General features: G+C 44.2%; 1 protein-coding gene across 8 annotated transcripts in view; it reads right to left on the bottom strand.

Annotated features, from left to right (window-relative positions):
- The window catches only part of TRRAP (transformation/transcription domain associated protein), a 168,688-nt gene that overhangs the window by 138,295 nt on the left and 11,114 nt on the right, over positions 1-19,279 (bottom strand). For all 8 annotated transcript variants that reach the window (XR_010342808.1, XR_010342807.1, XR_010342806.1 and 5 more), the window contains exons 6-16: positions 18,749-18,832; positions 16,550-16,606; positions 14,523-14,648; positions 12,769-12,846; positions 12,500-12,588; positions 11,556-11,652; positions 8,107-8,245; positions 5,063-5,141; positions 1,784-2,018; positions 327-690; positions 139-236 (exon numbers count right to left, since the gene is read on the bottom strand). Coding sequence is in view for 4 of the 8 variants with exons in the window: in XM_012455505.2 (XP_012310928.1) it covers positions 139-236; positions 327-690; positions 1,784-2,018; positions 5,063-5,141; positions 8,107-8,245; positions 11,556-11,652; positions 12,500-12,588; positions 12,769-12,846; positions 14,523-14,648; positions 16,550-16,606; positions 18,749-18,832 (1,446 nt within the window). In the remaining 4 variants the exon portion in view is untranslated. The remainder of the gene's footprint in view (positions 1-138; positions 237-326; positions 691-1,783; positions 2,019-5,062; positions 5,142-8,106; positions 8,246-11,555; positions 11,653-12,499; positions 12,589-12,768; positions 12,847-14,522; positions 14,649-16,549; positions 16,607-18,748; positions 18,833-19,279) is intronic.

Below are 19,279 nucleotides of genomic sequence, written 5' to 3' on the forward strand. Positions count from 1 at the left end.
AAAGCACATCTGAGTATACGAACACTGCGGACCATCGAAATACTAACAGCTCTCACTGCCACCCCATCACTAGCACCTCTAGTACTAAGAGGTACTACTTTCCATATGGGAAAGCCTGGCTGGTGGGCACTTCCTTACCTGATAAATATCTAAAGCTTGCATTGCATACTTCACAAGTTTGATGTAAATTTGTGTCTCTTTGGGTTGTAATTGCTTGTTGGGAATGAACTGAGCTTCTGGAAAAGAGAGAGCATATTAAGTTAACTTGAATAAAACTCCCTTTACAAAAAGTATTGTTTGTCTACATAACTGAAGAGCAGAATTACCACCAGGTGCTTTGCATGATGTTATGCCCCACGTGATTGTCTTGACACCACACACCAAGGTTTTGACCAAACTTCGACAGTCTGTGACTTGGAATGTCTGCTTGTCTTCCTTGTCCTTTTCTCCTTGCTTCTCAAAGGGAGGCACAGGGGCCGGGGTCACGGGGGTCGCAGGTGGAGGTGGTGGTGGGGGCGGAGCTGGGGCAGGGACGGGGGCTGGGGAGGGAGCAGGGCCGGGAGCTGCAGGGGCAGTGGGCACCCCAGGCAGAGTTGCTTCCACAGCTCCAAGTTCTGATTGAGGCTTGCACTTCTTAAAAATGGCAGAGAGTTGGTACCGAGCAATGGTGTGGAATTTGAGAACAAAAACCTAATGGGAAAAGAAATTCGAGGGGGAAGACAGAATTATTCCTCTTCGATAGGCCAAACAAATACTGCTCAGATCACAGTAAAATAAGATGGGACTGACACCAGCTGCCAAACTCATGTTGCTTGTTTTGTGAGGTTGGTGTCAAAGGAATTGTGGCTTTTGCCATTACTTTTGATAAAACTGTAATTACTTTTGCACCAACCCAACAAAACTGGTAGAAGACTGGTAATATGTGGGCACCTCCTTTGTGCCAGGTGTAAAGAAAAGTGCTGGTTACTCCCAACACCACCTCCGTTTTGCATGTGCAGAGTCTGGCTCAGGAAGGCTGAGTGACTGGCCTGACAGGCAGGGCCTGGATTTCACCCAGGACTACAGACTTCGTCCCCCTGGGACCCTGCCAGCACCCACAGGGCTCAGGAATCATATCCCTCACACTCTGGGTGTCTCCCCAGAGATGTCCTTGGCCAGTCTAGCACCTGGCCACTATGCCCCCAGAAAATAACTCTGCTAATTACTTGCCAGGAAGTGTGCTAAGAGCTTTCAAGCACCGTCTGATTTAACTCTCACAGTGATCTAGGAGGCAGATATCATCACCCCAGGTGAAAAGATGAAAAAACTGGTCCAAAGAAGTGAAGCATGTGGGGAGCCTGAGTCTGAATCTAGGTGGTTTAACTCCTGGGATCGAGCCTGGCAATCGAGCCGCCCCTGCAGCACTGGTTCAAGTTTAGCCACAAGCCAGGCACAGTGGCTCCTGCCTGTAATCCCAGCACTTTGGGAGGCTGAGGTGGGAGGACCACTTGAGGCCAGGAGTTCACGACCAGCCTGGCCAACATGGCAAAACCCTGTCTCTACTACAATACAAAAGGCTGGCTGGGCTTGACAGTGCATGCCTTAATCCCAGCTACTTGGGAGGCTGAGGCATGAGAATCGCTTGAACCCAGGAGGCAGAGGTTGCAGTGAGCTGAGATTGCGCCACTGCACTCCAGCCTAGGCAACAGAGCAAGGCTCTGTCTCAAAAAAAAAAAAAAAAAAGTTTAGCTACAAACAGGATAGAGTGCAGGGTGGATGATGAAGCTCTTGGAAGAGCTGGTACCTCCAGCATCCGCATCAGGACGTCTCTCCCGTTGCCGCTCTCCTGCTCGCTCTTGGAGCGGATGCAGTCCACCAGGTTCAGCAGGAGCTTACAGGACATGGTCTGGATGCTGCTGGGAAGGGACTCATCATCGATGTTCTTGGCGAAGAGCTGGACGGCGAGGGAGAGGTCGCTGAGGGGCAGGTGCTGGCGGACGTGGTGCACGAGGTCGGCCAGTGTGCTGTAGGCGAGGGGCCTGCAGGCAGAGACCTCCACTAGTGCTCATTCTAGTGCTTATGCCTGCTGCAGCAGGCCATCAGTGACATCACCCTCTGCCCCAGGAACACCACTACTGGGACGGCACAGTTACATGGCCCATTTCCCCCATATTACTCTCTCCCAGATACATGATGGAAGGGAGCTCGAGCTAAGTTTTGCATTGATGCCTCCATCTTACCTTCTAAGCTAAAAGGTTAACTTTGTGTATGTCATAAAGTTGCTAACAGATGTTGGCACATACAGCTAACCCAAGAAGGAATATTGCCAGCTTGATCATGCACTGAATGGGATGTGTTGTTCGAAAATAAATAGGACAGGTCAATCAATCTTTATATATGGATGACCGCTTTACAGAGACACTGAGAATTTTCAGGCTACAAGTTCTTTCCCAAACTAAACACATGAACACTAGCCATAGGACACCTCAGCAACCCATGCAGAGCTACTGCCCTCAGGAAGCTTACTTACAGCAGAGGAACACAAATAAAGAAACTACACAAGTTAGTAAGTGCTAGGGGAGATGTGAAAAGGGTATATGAGAAACCTGAGTGGGGGAGCTATTCTTAAACAGGGTGCCAGGGAAGGGTCCTTTGAGGTGGCACTGAAGCTAAGATCTTAAGGACAGAAAAGGACCATAAAGCAAAAATCCACAGCAATTTGCAGATGGAAGAAACAGGAAAGATAAAGGCCCAGAGGTAGTAACTGCCTGACGTAGCCAAGAAGGTATAGGGGCCGGCATGTCTGCAGCAGGTCAGGAAGGGCAGCTGTAGGGGCCGGCATGGCTGCAGCAGTTCAGGAAAGACAGTTGTAGGGGACGGCATGGCTGCGGCAGGTCAGGGAGGGCAGCTGTAGGGGCCGGCATGGCTGTAGCAGGTCAGGGAAGGCAGCTGTAGGGGCCGGCATGGCTGCGGCAGGTCAAGGAGGGCAGCTGTAGGGGCCGGCATGGCTGTGGCAGGTCAGGGAGGGCAGCTGTAGGGGCTAGCATGGCTGCGGCAGGTCAGGGAGGGCAGCTGTAGGGGCCAGCATGGCTGCGGCAGGTCAGGGAGGGCAGCTGTTGGGGCCGGCATGGCTGCAGCAGGTCAAAGAGGGCAGCTGTAGGGGCCGGCATGGCTGCAGCAGGTCAGGGAGGGCAGCTGTAGGGGCCAGCATGGCTGCAGCAGGTCAGGGAGGGCAGCTGTAGGGGCCGGCAAGGCTGCAGCAGGTCAAAGAGGGCAGCTGTAGGGGCCAGCGTGGCTGCAGCAGGTCAAAGAGGGCAGCTGTAGGGGCCAGAGTGGCTGCAGCAGGTCAGGGAGGGCAGTTGTAGGGGCCAGCATGGCTGCGGCAGGTCAGGGAGGGCAGCTGTAGGGGCCAGAGTGGCTGCGGCAGGTCAGGGAGGGCAGCTGTAGGGGTCGGCATGGCTGCGGCAGGTCAGGGAGGGCAGCTGTAGGGGCCAGAGTGGCTGCAGCAGGTCAGGGAGGGCAGCTGTAGGGGTCGGCATGGCTGCAGCAGGTCAGGGAGGGCAGCTGTAGGGGCCAGAGTGGCTGCAGCAGGTCAGGGAGGGCAGCTGTAGGGGCCGGCATGGCTGTGGCAGGTCAGGGAGGGCAGCTGTAGGGGCCGGCATGGCTGCGGCAGGTCAGGGAGGGCAGCTGTAGCGGCTGGCATGGCTGAAGCAGGTCAGAGAGGACAGCTGTAGGGGCCAGTGTGCTGTAGCAGGTTGCGGAGGGCAGCTGCAGGGGCTGGTGTGGCTGTAACAACTCGAGGAGGAAGGACCAACACAAGATGCAGAATAGGTGGGCAGAGCCAAATCATGCAGAGACTCAAATGCTACCATCATGAGTTTGGGCTTCATCTAAGCACAACAGAAAGCCACTGAAGGGCTTCAAGCAGGGGTAATGTAATTTAATATCCAATTCCAACCAGGTTCAACCCCAAGTTACAAAAAAAAGTCTTGATGTTTTATAACAACATTGTCTACGAAAACAGTGAGAAAGGCCGGGCGCGGTGGCTCATGCCTGTAATCCCAGCACTTTGAGGGGCCGAGGCGGGTGGATCACGAGGTCAAGAGATGGAGACCATCCCGGTCAACATGGTGAAACCTTGTCTCTACTAAAAATACAAAAAATTAGCTGGGCACGGTGGCGCGTGCCTGTAATCCCAGCTACTCAGGAGGCTGAGGCAGGAGAATTGCCTGAACCCAGGAGGCGGAGGTTGCGGTGAGCCGAGATCGCGCCATTGCACTCCAGCCTGGGTAACAACAGCGAAACTCCGTCTCAAAAAAGAAAAGAAAACAGTGAGAAAACTATCATATTCAAAGGATACTGAACACTTTTCAAAAGATCCATGATACTTTCCTCATTGGAAGCAAAGTATGACAAATATTGATTCATTTTTATAATGTAAAGATGATTAAATGTTTATTTTATGCTTTAGAAACATTAACCACTATCACAACTACTTTTTTTAAGTGTAAGAAACAAAGATTATACAGACATACATTAAGATATTAGCAACACTACTCCATCTCTCTGTGCAGAACCAAAAGGTTTTCTTCCCTTCTTTCTTCCTGGTGGGTTATCAAATGTTCTTTTTTTAAAAAAAGGATGCATTATATAAAGAGCAAAAAACACTAAAAAGTCAGATAGTTTTACCTAAAATTTAAATCAAGATGATTCCTCTGATTTCTTCCTTTAAGCTAAAGCACAAAAAGTAATCTAAGAGCTTTCCAAAAATCCTGCAATGCTTGGCTGGGCACAGTGGCTTACACCTGTAATCCTAGCACTTTGGGAGGCTGAGGCAGGGAGAATTGCATGAACCCAGGAGGCAGAGGTTACAGTGAGCGGAGATTGCACCACTGCACTCCAGCCTGGGCAACAGTGCAAGACTCTATCTCACACACACACAAAAAAAATCCTGCAATTCTAAACCTAACAGGTGCGTCAAGGCCTAATAGTCTGCATTCACTGAAACACTTGTAACATTAAGTGCCAGTAACCGATGCACCTGGCATTTAACCAACCAGATATTATTGATTTAATCTCATACCTTAGAGTCTCCCGGGCAGTATATCCTGAGCCAATTAGTATGGATTCATCAAACAGCTTGTCCATGCAAGGAATGAACTCTAGAAGACAAATACCCATTGCACAGATCACTAACAAAACCAACTATACATTAAATTACTTTACAGTGTTTTCACAGTAGCCAGCCCACAGTCTGATGTGCAATCTAGGTCTGAAAAGGGACAGAGAGGAGACCAGAAAGGCACAAGTGCTATTTCAGCCTAACATAGCAGCTCTGCTGAACCACACCAACCACCTGCTATCAAAATACAGTCAGGGTCACGTTCAGGGTCAGAGATCGGATTAAGAATAAATCAGCTTGGTGTCCTTGGCAGAGACCGCACCTCTAATACTTAACTGTGGGCACATCCCACCATCCTTAATCACCACTACCACTCTCCCAACCAGTTTGGAGAAGGGAAAGGGATCTCCTAAATGCCCTAAATGCCCCTTTACTACCCTGAAGCATTGTGAAGACCTAAGGATATTTAGCTATGTAAATTACAAAAGTCTAGGCATTTTTATAATGTTCTCATAGGCATGAGTCCCAGGTTACAGTTCCTAATTCCCTGGATGATGCTAACCAGAATCCCCCCAGGGTTCCTCTCTTGCTCTATTCCTGCAGGTGGAACCACCCCTAAACTTACTCTCTGCGCCCTTGCAGGCCTGAACCTAACCAGGGTTCTACAGAAACAGATGGTCGCCACTAAGGGACAATTCAGGCCCCAAGGATGTGCAGACAGGGATACTGACAGCACGTCCACCCTTCCCCTGGGGAGCTCTATTAATACAATCATCCCAAAGGATGTGTAGGCGTTGGAATAAGCTTGACATAAAGCCAGCTGCAGTAAGTCAAATAAAGTACATTTTATAGCTAATAGCTATTGAGGGTCAAAGGCATAAAAGAAATGCAAACGGCCAGGCACGGTGCCTCATGCCTGTAATCCCAGCACTTTGGGAGGCTGAGGCAGATCACGAGGTCAGGAGTTCGAGAGCTGCCTGGCCAGCATAGTGAAATCCCGTCTCTACTAAAAATACAAAAAATTAGCTGGGCATAGTGGTGCATGCCTGTAGTCCCAGCTACTCAGGAGGCTGAGGCAGGAGAATTGCTTGAACCCAGCAGGCTGAGGTTGCAGTGAGCCAAGCCGAGATTGTGCCATTGCACTGCAGCCTGGGCAATAGAGGGAGACTCTGTAACACACACAAAAAAAAGAAAGAAAGAAAGAAAGAAATGCAGCCACTGAAATGTGCAAGATGCACATCTCTGGGTAACTCCACAGCCAGGCAGCACATGAAGGAGCAGCCAAAAGGAAGCAGTGACAAGCAGGCCCTTCTGAGGTGACAGGACGCAACAGTCTGTGAAGGCTGCAGTGAGGTGGCCAAAATGAAGGAGGCACAGAGGGGTGCGAAGGGCTTGACCGTGACGTGGAGAACTTGCTGGAGGAGGTGGGAACACGCCCAGCAGAGGGAGGAGTGATGGGAGACTGAATTGTATGCCCACTGCTTTCCAGATCCTCTCCATGACCCAGAATCAGAATCTCTAGGAAAATGCGCAACTTGTTAAACTGGCAGGTTTTCTCAAACCACTGGCTCTTCAGAATGAGTGAAAATGGGCCACCATTTGATCCCGCTGCAGGTTCCAAAAAAGGTGAAGAGAAAATGTTTGTAAAAGTGGATGTTTTGACTGTAACACACACTTAACATTTAACACAATTCTCAAAATGTTTCTTTCCACCAAAACTTTTTTGATTTGTAATGCTAACATCTACTTAAGTCTCAGGAACTACTAAAGGGCTTCAAACTAAAGTGTCCTATAATCTCTTGTTTATTAAAAAAAACAAAAATCAAGCCAACTAGCAAATGGAGTTTAAAAAAAAAAAAAGGAAGACTAAAAGCTGAACCCCAAAGTCTAATGTGATCAACCCCTGGAGAGCAGCAGCTTGGGAAGCCAGCAATCCTGGCAGCAGCCATGAACACTGATTAAAACCCCTCAGAAGGGGCCAGTTTGTGCAGTAATGGGACAGAAGTGACTTGGTAAGCATGAGAAGGATTTTTAATCCGTTAGCAGATCTACGAGAATCCTCGTGCTACAAAGGTCCCTAACCCATTTCTAAAATCCTTCTCACACAGCAGGAGTATTGGAAAGAGGTCAGGCACGGTGGCTCACGCCTATAATCTCAGCACTCTGGGAGGCTGAGGCGGCCGAATAACTTGAGATCAGGAGTTTGAGACCAGCCTGGCCAACATGGTGAAACCCCGTCTCCACTAAAAATACAAAAATTAAACGGGTATGGTGGCGGGCGCCTGTAATCCCAGCTACCTGAAAGGCTGAGGCAGGAGAACCGCACCTAGCTGAGATCTAATGGTTTTGTGTTTGTGGGGTTTTTTTGTTTTGTTTTGTTTTTTGAGACAGTCTCGCTCTTGTTACCCAGGCTGGAGTGCAGTGGCATGATCTTGGCTCACTGCAACCTCCGCCTCCTGGGTTCAAACAATTCTCCTGCCTCAGCCTCCTGAGTAGCTGTGACTACAGGCGTGCACCACCATGACCAGCTAATTTTTTGTATTTTAGTACAGATGGGGTTTCACCATGTTGGCCAGGATGGTCTCAATCTCTTGACCTCGTGATCCGCCCACCTCGGCCTCCCAAAGTGATCTGATGGTTTTATAAGGGGGAGTTTCCCTGCACAAGCTCTCTTTGCCTGCCGCCATCCACATAATATGTGACTTGCTCCTCCTTGCCTTCTGCTATGATCGTGAGGCCTCCCTAGCCATGTGGAACTCTAAGTCCATGAAACCTCTTTTTTATTTTTGGTAAACTGCCCAGTCTCAGTATGTCTGTATCAACAGCGTGAAAACAGACTAATACAGGAAGGCAGAGAAAAGAGGGAAAAGAATGAACCCAAGACAGCAATGAAGTTAGCAAGGACATGTGGAAACCTCACAGCACAACTATGGAATGTCAGCTGAGTCTGCAAAGACGGCCACAGGACTGGCACCAGCATTCAAGACAAGACAGGCTGAACTTACGGTTTCTCAGCTCAGTGGTGAGGATGTGTTTGGCAGCAATCAGAAGCTCCTTTCTGAGGTGTGCAGTCTCTGCTGGACAATTTGAAAGTAACTGGAGCATTCCTTTCACCATCTGTTGAGAATACTTAGTCACCAACTCCTGTAAGAACAGAGTGAGAAGACAGAGTTAATGCAGAGTGTTAAGAAAAATTCAAATGTTATTGGCTTCTTAAAAATTCAGTAAGACCTTTGGGAGGCCAAGGCAGACAGATCACATGAGGTCAGGAGTTTGAGACCAGCCTGGCCCACATGGTGAAACCCCGACTCAACTAAAAATACAAAAATCATTGGGAGGCCAAGGCAGGTGGATCACGAGGTCAAGAGATTGAGACCATACCGGTCAACATGGTGAAACCCCGTCTCTACTAAAAATACAAAAAAGTTAGCTGGGCGTGGTGCCGCATGCCTGTAGTCCCAGCTACTTGAGAGGCTGAGACAAGAGAATTGCTTGAACCCATGAGGCAGAGGTTGCGGTGAGCCGAGATCGCGCCATTGCACTCCAGCCTGGGTAACAGGAGTGAAACTCCGTCTCAAAAAAAAAAAAAAAAAAAAAAAATCAGCTGGGCGTGATGGCAGGCACCTGTAATCCCAGCTACTTGGGAGGCTGAGGCACAAGAATCACTTGAACCTCGGAGGAAGAGGTTGCAGTGAGCCAAGATTACACCACTGTACTCCAGCTTGGGCAAAAGAGTGAGACCCTTGTCTCGAAAAAAAACAAAAAAAAAAAACCCAAAAACAAATAAACAAACAAAAATTCAGTAAGACTAAGCTTGACTCAAACGACCCTCAAAAAGTAGCAGGCCTACTTACACAATATATAAAAAGTTTTAATTGTATGTGTGGCATGTATACAATGCTGTAAGGGAAGGATGTGTAGCCACACGGCAGTTTCTTTTATATGGTGAGACCATGGATGCCTTCTTTGTACCTCTCTGTATTTTCCCAACTTTCAACAGTGAACATGTATTACTTTCACTGTTGAACAGAAAGATAAAAGTACTGCAAGATTGTCTTTATTTGTTTTTTTTTAAGAGATGAGGTCTCACTCTGTTGTTCAGGCTAAAGTGTGGTGGTGTTATCACAGCTTGCTGCAGCCTCGATTTCCTGGGCTCATGCCATCCTCCCACTTCAGTCTCCCGAGTAGCTGGGACTAAGGGTGCACACCACCATGCCTGACTAATTTTCATTTTTTATAGAGATGGGGTCTCTACGTTGCCCAGGCTGGCATCCAACTCCCGGGCTCAAGCAATCATCCCACCGTGGCCTCCCAGACTGCTGGGATTATAGATGTGAGCCACCACGCCAAACGTGTAAGATTTTTTAAAAGTAATTACTTGTTTACTTAGTCATCCCACTAACGTAAATTGTGAACAACACTGGAGTCAACTTATTGCCAACTCAGAACAGATCTAATCACAATCTTCTTTTGAGGTGTCAGCAGAAGGCCGCTCACCAAGATAACGCAAGCTGATTAAAATATCAAGGAGTACCTAATTTAGACTTTTTACACCAAATGCTCCATTTTCTTCATGTAAGGTATCATTATCTAGTTACATACATTAAAGCGGGGGCGGTTACAAATGCTTTTAAAAGTAGTTTTTATCCTAAACAATTCAGCATGTATGTTTTCACTTTTATTTTTCTGAAATAAAAGCCTTACAAAAAGTGTATATTATAATCCAATTCCATTAATACAAATCAGTACTAAATTTATTCCATACTATGGAACAATCATAACTGACCGTATAAGAATTTTTTTAAAAAACACTTAAAGGAGGTAAGCTATTTTTTCCTTCAAGTTCTTATGATTTAAATAAGAACATCACTATGCATGAAAAATGAAACAAAAATCCACCACACATGCTCCTCAAAAAGCACCCAAAACTTCTTTATCAGTTTTATTGACAATGCCATTGAAGTCCCAATCTCTCTCACACCTGGTTGCCACAACACACAACTTCTAACAGCAGCAAAAGTCAATGAACCAAGTATGTCCATACAAAATTCTGCATGTATATGTGTATAGCTGCTTTATTAATAATGGCCGAAAAAGAAAAAGGCAAATCCATGAAGACAGAAAGTACATTAGCGGTTGCCAGGAGCACGTAGTCAAGGAAGACTACCGATGGGACAGGGTCTCTTTTTGGGGTGATGACATTGTTCTAAAATTGGATGGCGGTAATGGTACAAATCTGTGGCTAAACTAAAAGTCACTGAATTGTATACTTAAAGAGGGGGAATTTTATGATACATAAACTATATCTCAATAAAGCTGTTTTTAGGCCTGGCTCAAGCCTGTAATCCTAGCACTTTGGGACACTGAGACAGGCAGATCACTTGAGGCCAGGAGTTCGAGACCAGCCTGGGCAACATGGCCAAACCCCACTTCTACAAAAAAATACAAAAATTAGCCAGGCGTGTGCATGCAAGTCATCCCAGCTACGAGTGGCTGAGGCACAAGCATAGCTTGAACCAGTAAGGCAAAGGCTGCAGTGAGCCAAGACTGTGCCACTGCACTCCATCCTGGGCAAGAGTGTGAGACTGTTACAAAAAATAAGTAAATAAATAATAAAGCTGTTTGTAAAAACATAAGAATAATCTGAATACTCATCAATTGGTGAACAGATAAACACACACAGTGATACATCCACACAATGGGATTCTACTGCTGTAGACTGAGCTGTGTCCCTTTAAAATTCCTCTGTGAAAGCCCTAACTCCAAATGTGACTGTATCTGGACACAGAGTCTTCATGAGGGGATGAAAGTTCAGTGAGGTCATAAGGCTGCTGCCGTTATCTGGCAGGACTGTGGTCTTGTAAGAGGAGGAAGAAAGAACTCTCCCTCCCTCCCTGTTTGCCATTGTGACGACACAGCAGAAGGCAGCTGTCTGCAAGGCAGGAAGGAAGCCCTCACGGGAAACAAGAGCCTTGATCTCAGACTTCCAGCCTCCAGAACTGTGAGACAACTGCTGCTGTGTAAACAACCTAGCCTGTGGGATTTTGTTAAGGCTGCCAAGCAAAGACAACTACATAGCAATAAAAAGTAATGAATCATCAGTAAAACAAGGCCATATCTCAACACGACTGCTAAGTGAAAGAAGCCAGACTCAAAAGGTTGCAGAGACTAGACAATGGACATTTCCATTTATACGACATTCTGGAAAGCGCAGAACTATGGGGATCAAATACATCAGTGTGTATCTGGGGATGGAGATGGCAGGAAGAAACTGACACCAAATGTATACAATGGAATTTTGGAGGGTAATGGAAATGTTCTATATTTTGATGTGTTAGTAAAGATTAACAACTGTAAGCATTTGTCAATTCCTAGAACTGGACACCCACAAAAGGTGAATTTTATTGTATGTAAATTATCTCAGTAAACCTGACATAAAAGTCAATGACCTTACCTGGTAAATCCTGATGATGTAAGCTAAAAATGACAATGTTTTAATCTGAGCAGCAATGAAGTCAGCATACAGCTCCTTGTTGTAAAGCTTATGTTGCCTGAATGAGAAGAGAATATAAATATTAGCTCTCAATTTTGGGTGATATTAGTATTAATTAAAAGCCTGTAACAATGACAAAGCTCAAAAGATTGATTCATTTCCACAGAAACCCAAACGACACAGCAGCAATAGCAAAGGTGTCTATACTTTTCGTGCAATTCCAAATAACAGAAAGTTTTAAGGGAACACATCGAACAGCTCTCCAACCCATTCCATAGCCATTACAACGTGAATCCCGCAAAGCCAAGGCCAGGCCAGTCCACTTAGTCCGCAGAAAGAATTCATGTAACATCTGCTGAGTGCAAGACCCAGACTAGGGCCGTGGCGAGGGCCAAAGAGGTTTCCTCCTCAGATCCCGCCCTCAAATGACTCAGCCAGACAGGCTGCAAGTCAGGCGAGTGTGTGAAGATGGTCTCAGGAGGAACATTCTTAGGTTTAAGAAAAGGCTTCAAAGGATGGACACAGCCTATCTGGAGATTAAGGCTGATGGGGAACCAAGTGGATAAAGAACATTCTAGCACTCACGCTGAACAATCAGCAAGAAGAAAGGCTTGAAGGTGAGAAAGGCTTGCATATGCCATAGCTGTTAGTGAGCACAGTAATGCATGGCGATGTTTCTAGTTTACAACACACCAAAATAGAGGATATTATCTCATCTGTCCAAATTGAGAACTAAAATAGCTAAAACTGTCATCACTGAAAACACAGGTTCAGAAAGTCAACAGTGCATACAATTTTACTATAATTTTATCACTCATAATTTTCATGTCTTAAGAATGAGAACAGCAAGTATATTTTCACTTGGAATCCAGGTACTGTGGCAGCTGGCTACAGTGACTCCTCACCTGGCTTGTGCAGACACCTGAATGGCAATGGTGTTCATGATCAAGGGCACAAACTCAGCAACAACATTGTGGATGTTCAGTTTGTAGAGCTAAAGGCAAACATAACAGATTTTTACCATCTACACTCTGCTATGGCAACAAAATCTGGCATACCAAAGAATCATCACATTATTTAGCGTGTATTATACGCCTCTTTTTGCCCCAGATGACAATTTTCTCACAAAATAAAGAAGTCCAAAACCCAAGAGACTAATAAGCAATACACATACCTGATACATTAAAACAACAATAATGGGCAATTCTGCCAACACTTTCAGAGAAAGTGATCCCCTTGGAATGATGGAATGCTAGAAGACAGAAATGGGTAAAACCCAGGTTACCACTGTGGCATTTAAAATGGCCCACTGAAAGAGAAGGGAAAACAGTGACACCTTTTTGTAAATATTTGTGACGAAAGATCCAAACTATGTTGAAAACAAAGTATATAGAACTATCATTTAATATAAAAGTTTTCACATTTTCTTTTTTGAGATGGAGTCTCACTCTGTTGCCAGGCTGGAGTGCAATGGTGCGATCTTAGCTCACTGCAACCTCCACCTCCTGGATTCAAGCGATTCTTCTGCCTCAGCCTCCTGAGTAGCTGGGATTACAGGTATATGCCACCACACCCAGCTAATTTTTGTGTTTTTTTAGTGGAGACGAGGTTTCACCATGTTGGCCAGGCTGGTGTCGAACACCTGACCTCAGGTGATCTGCCCACATTGGCCACTGGAAGTGCTGGGATTAGAAGGTGTGAGCCACCACGCCCAGTTAATTTTTGCATTTTTTTAGTAGAGATGGGGTTTCACCATGTTGGCCAGGCTGGTCTCAAACTCCTGACCTCAGGTATCTACCCATCTTGGCCTCCCGAAGTGCTGGGATTACAGGTGTGAGCCACAGCACCTGGCATAAAGGTTTTCATATTTTCCTACATAATCATTTGTAAACACAACGGGAAAGTATGTCAAAACTTGGAGATTTAAATCACCTGAGAAATTTTTAAAACAAATAGCTATGATTTTACTTATTTAAAAGAACCGCACAAAGTACAATCTACCCAGTAGTTTTATTCACAGATATTTCTAAACAGAAAATGCTTATGATATAGAAAAGTTCAACAGTCCTAATATATAAGGACTCATGAAACAAGGAAAATGTTAGGCTCAAAATACAAATGGGCAATGGATATGGACAGACAAGGAAAAAAGAAAATACAAAGGAATGATACTCAGAAAACAAATTTCTAATTTAAGAACAATGAAAGGAAAGCTTTATTCAAAGTTTCTTGTTCATCCTAGAACAAACTGAAACACTCTGCACAACCATTTCAGCAAAACAAACATGGTAATATTCTTAATTCTATCACAAAAATTGTCATAGTAAATGCTCAAAACATGTTACCTACGTGGCAGACACCACAAATATAATATGATACATTACCTGCGTACCATGCCAACATTACCTTCACAAAGTCCGTGAGACGGGTTTTTCAGACAACGAGAGGAAAAATAAGGTCAGAACGCAGGCTCATTAACTTTCCTAGAGTCAGAAAACCCCAGTAGGTGGGGCCAGGACATTGTACTAGAGCTCTCTGTCCCAGAGCCCACACTCTCAGTCACTCAGCTATATGCTTTTATCTCTAGTTTAAGGGACTTTATTAATGTCAAAAGACTCAAAGCTAAGGGACAGTACAGAGACCCCACACCTGGTCTGCTGCTCTTCCCAGCAGAGTGGGTGATCCTGGGTTTCGACAACAACCTTATCTTTCTAGCCTGGCATCAATGACACCCAACAGGTCATCTTCACCCCTCCCAGGCTGCAGAGAAAGACCAGTGATGCTTTGCCAGGCACACACATTTGTTTATTCGTCTTAAATGCCTCCACATATTTAAGGGGAAAAAAAAAATGGTTTAACAGGCCAGTATCTTAACTATAGGAGCCACGGGTAGAAACAACTCGGTAGCAAAATAGCAGAAACGCTTACTGTTCGAGTCTCGCTGTCCTCACGCTCCGGGTTGACTTTCACAGCAATTGTTGTTATCATACCAACCATTTCTGGGGGAGGCACAGTGTTCTCGGGGATCACTTGAGGGTTCTCAAAGTAGCGATTCTACATAAAAATAGAAATATTTTTTCCTAAAGTCAAACCCAATAATCATTTAAAAAAAAAAAGGCAAAAAAAACCCTGACTCTTGGGTGGAAAAAACCAGAATGTTCTACATGTTTATACTGCACCACCTCCACAGTATTTGGACTCGGCCACTCATTTTCCAATGCCCTTTAAAGCCTAAACCAACACACACTAGATGTTTAGTCTTCACACAAGACAGTAAGATGACACAACAGGGACCAACATGTTCCACACCTTCAACAAGAGAAAGTCAAAGTTTGCCTAAAAGTATTTTCTACTCTTTTTTCCCTGGCTAATAAACGATGAAATACAAACAATATTACATTCCTACCACAGTTAGGCAGGAAAGAAGGCACTCCATCCCCTTGGGAAGAAACTATAGGCTGGCAGTCCCCACTGATTAATTTTTCATTCTCTAAATAGAAATCAGGAGGGAACAGAAGCAAAACACAGGAAACTTTTTTCTTAAGACAGAGTCTCACTTTGTGGCCCAGGTTGGAGTGCAGTGGCACAATCTTGGCTCACTGTAACTTCTGCCTCCCGGGTTCAAGTGATTCTCCAGCCTCAGCCTCCCAAGTAGCTGGGATTACTGGCACACACCACCATACTGGCTAATTTTTGTATTTTTAGTAGAGATGGGGTTTCACCATGTTGGCCAGGCTGGTCTCGAACTCCCAGCATCCAGGTGATCCACCTGCCTGGGCCTCCCAAAGTGCTGGGATTGCAGAGGTGAGCCACTGCACCTGGCCAAAACACATGACATTTTTAAAAGCCAGGACCTCACTGTCATCCTTCGCTCTCAGCAGACTTTGGGTTTCAAGTTCAACAAAGCAGCTGCCTGTGGAAAGCAGCGCTCAGGCTCTGACAGGAGGGCAAGTGGGAGGACTTGACAACTCAAAGTCACTGATTTTAAGTTTTATACATTCTCCCCAGACTGAAATCCTTTAAATGCCAAGAAGAGTCCATTTTATCCTACATCAACTTAAAAACTTTTTAAAGACTAAAAAGAAATCTTTCGGCTGGGTGCAGTGGCTGATGCCTATAATCCCAGCACTCTGGGAGGCTGCGGTGGGTGGATCAGCTGAGGTCAGGAGTTCGAGACCAAGCTTGACCAACAGGGTGAAACTCGTCACTAATAAAAATACAAAATTAGCTGGGTGTGGTGATGCACTCCTGTAATCCCAGCTACTTGGGAGGCTGAGGCAGGAGGACTGCTTGAACTTAGGAGGTGGGGGCTGCAGTGAGCTGAGATGGTGCCACTATACTCCAGCCTGGGCAGACAGAGACTCTGTCCCTCCATTCCAAAAAAAAAAAGAATTATGATGGCCAGAAGAGTCTGGAAGAAGCTGTTCCAAGCTGGCAAGAGTGTTTACTTCTAATAAGCAAGGAGATGAGATTTTCTTCTTCTACTCCACAAATCTGTATATTGTGGCACTGCTTGTAAAGAGTTCTTAATAAGATCGAAAAAAAATTAGTAATATTAAAAAACACTGAAAATATACATCACCTCCCCAAAAAGTCTTCAATCCTATAAAATCAACTATCTTTAAAATGCACAAAGTAAAAAACAAGAGCAAAACCTCTATGTCAATGGTGGCTTACAAGTAAATAAATTACGACAGTTATTTTTTCCAAAATTTCTATAATAAAAAAAATTGCCTTTATGTACAAAAAAAATAAGTTAAATAGAGAAACTAAAAAAGCTAATTTTTTGAATAGCTGACTTATCCACCTAGCTTTTAACTATCACTAAACATTCCCCATTTTAAAACAGTACCCCTCTCCACACACTATTTCTTCAACCCAACTGTTCTAAAGTCTTTTTGGAATAAGGAATAAACAAATGTAACTAACGGATTAAAACCATAGTAAAAACATACCACTACTTTTGGAAGCTCCTTGTAAATCTGTTTCACAAAATCCAGAAAATGATGAATCTGAAAAAAAGCAGACACTTTCATTATAGGAAGATATTCATAAACAGAAAATGCTTATAATAAATAAGAAAAGTTAAAATTGTCTTACTAAATAAGAACGGTAAGGAAAATGACGGGCTCAAGATACAAACAGGCAATGGATGTGAACAAAAAAAAAAAGTAAGTAAATATAAAGGACTGATGAACAGAAAACAAGTTTCTGATTCAGGAAAAGCAAAGAGTTGAAAATTAAAATAAATGCCAGTTGCTGCCTTTCAAAAAATAGTAATACACAATGCTTAACAGGATGGAATACAAGACTCACATACTGTGGGACCATAAACTACTGAAACCTTTCTAGAAATCAGTTTAACACAGGAGTATTAAAACTTTAATGCCTTTGCCTCAGTAATTCTCCTACAAAGCTAGTCTATAAAATAACTGGAACCGTAAACAAAAGTATTCCACAATAGCCATTAAGTTAAGAAATTTGAAATACCTTATATACCAGAAATAAGGACAACTATAAGAAGAATACCATGTACCCATTAAAAAATAATTGTGGCTGGGCACAGTGGCTGACGCCTATAATCCCAACACTTTGGGAGGCCGAGACTGAAGGATCGCTTCAGGCCAGGAGTTTCAGACCAGCCTGGGAAACAAAGTGACACCCTGTCTCTACAAAAAATTTTTTTAAAAATAATTTTATAGAGAATTTGTTATGACTGTGAAAATGCTTACACTTAACATGAAATGATCAAGCTATAAGATGTTATATACAGTATTACCACAGTTATGTAAAAAATATACAAACAAAAACATTAAGGTGAGAAAAAGGAAAGAAAAGGCTGGGTGCAGTAGTTCATGCCTGTAATCCCAGCATTTTGTGAGGGTGAGGCGGGCAGATCACATGAGGTCAGGAGTTATAGACCAGCCTGGCAACATGGCAAAACCCCATTTCTACTAAAAATACCAAAAAAAAAAAAAAAAAAATTAGCCAGGTATGGTAGTGGGCGTCTGTATCCCAGCTAACTGGGGAGGCTGAGGCAGGAGAATCACTTGAATCCACAGGCAGAGGTTAGAGTGAGTGGAGACTGCATCACAGCACTCCAGCTTAGGTGACAGAGGAACATTCATCTCAAAAGAAAAAAATCAAAAGGAAAGAAAACCATCAAGGCATAAAATCCTGTCTTTGAGATGGTAGGAACCCTATTTCATCTTTGTGTTTTTAATTTCTATTTTAAATAATTTATAATTTTAATAAATAATAAAGTTCTATCTTAAATCATCTGTAACATGCATTTACTTAGGTTATCATCAGAGAAAATATAATTACGGTTAATGTATACTTGCTGTTTACTGTACAGGTAGATGTCAATCACTGTGCTAAGAACTTTAAATTTTATATCTTATTCTTCAAATAACATTTCAAGGATAAACTATGATTTTCCTCATTTCACAGAAAAATTTCCAAAAGGCTACAAACTTAACCAGTGTCACATAGCTACAATTGCAGAGTTGAGACTCAAACCCGACTCTGACTTCAGAGCCCACATCTTAATCCTTGTAGAACATAAAATGACTTGTACATAATATGTGTAAATACCAAGCAGCCCTAATAACCTGTCAGTCTGGTCATTTAATACACCTCAACTACTGAACCAATTTAGCAAAGTATTGATATATACTTTTTTTTTGTTTTTGAGATAGAGTCTTGCTCTGTCTTGCAGGCTGGAGTGCAGAGGCGTGATCCTGGCTCAGTGCAACCTCCACCTCCTGGGTTCAAGCGATTCTGCCGTCTCAGCCTCCCAAGTAGCTGGGACTGCAGGCGCACACCACCACGCCCAGCTAAGTTTTTTATTTTTAATAGAGATGGGGTTTCACCATGTTGGGCAGGCTGGTCTCGATCTCCTGACCTCATGATCTACCTGCCTCAGCCTCCCAAAGTGCTGGGATTACAGGCATGAGTCACCACGCCTGGTCAATAAATTCATTTTTTTAAATCACTGTTTAACTCATAAAGAAGTGCCCCAAACTTAGGCTGTATTTCTATACTTAAAAACAATTATGTGTTCACTCAACTTTAAGAGAACAAATAATTTCACAGCAGAAGGAACATGCTGACATACTTTATAAATGTTATTAGGATTTTAAACAACTTACTTCTTGTGTGATCGGTGGCCTAAATTGTTTGTGTAGCTCAATAATTATTCTTAGACAAATAAGAACATTTTCTTCATTTTCCGTCTAAAAAAAAGCATTTAAAGAAGTTACACTTCTGAGGACTCACTTTAAAGATTAAAGGCTAATTTTCTAAGCATTTTCTGCACACACACTCTCCATCAATCAACTTCTATTGGATTTGCTGAAAATTCATCAGCCCACAGAACACAGTTGTCCCGGACAGAAAGCTTCCATGCACCACCAAGGAATCCCACCAGCCAGCCCTGCATGAGTAACCTGGACAGGGGCTGCACTGGCTTTCGTGGCAAGTGGCACCAGGAGTTAAGGACTTTATGGCCCAAATGACACTTTCTATTGTTAGAAAATATTGTGAAAAGACCAGGAAAGAATTACTGGGCAAGTGCCAGGGACTGAACCCTTACAAACGTTCTGTGAGGATGGGGTTGCACCTACATTTGACCTGTGAGGGTGCAAAATCTCAGAGGAGTTAAGAAATGTGGCAGACACAAC

The sequence above is a fragment of the Aotus nancymaae genome, unplaced genomic scaffold (assembly GCF_030222135.1).
Source record: "Aotus nancymaae isolate 86718 unplaced genomic scaffold, 86718_ANA_hifiasm-v0.15.2.pri h1tg000015l_0, whole genome shotgun sequence".
Taxonomy (NCBI): Eukaryota; Metazoa; Chordata; class Mammalia; order Primates; family Aotidae; genus Aotus; species Aotus nancymaae.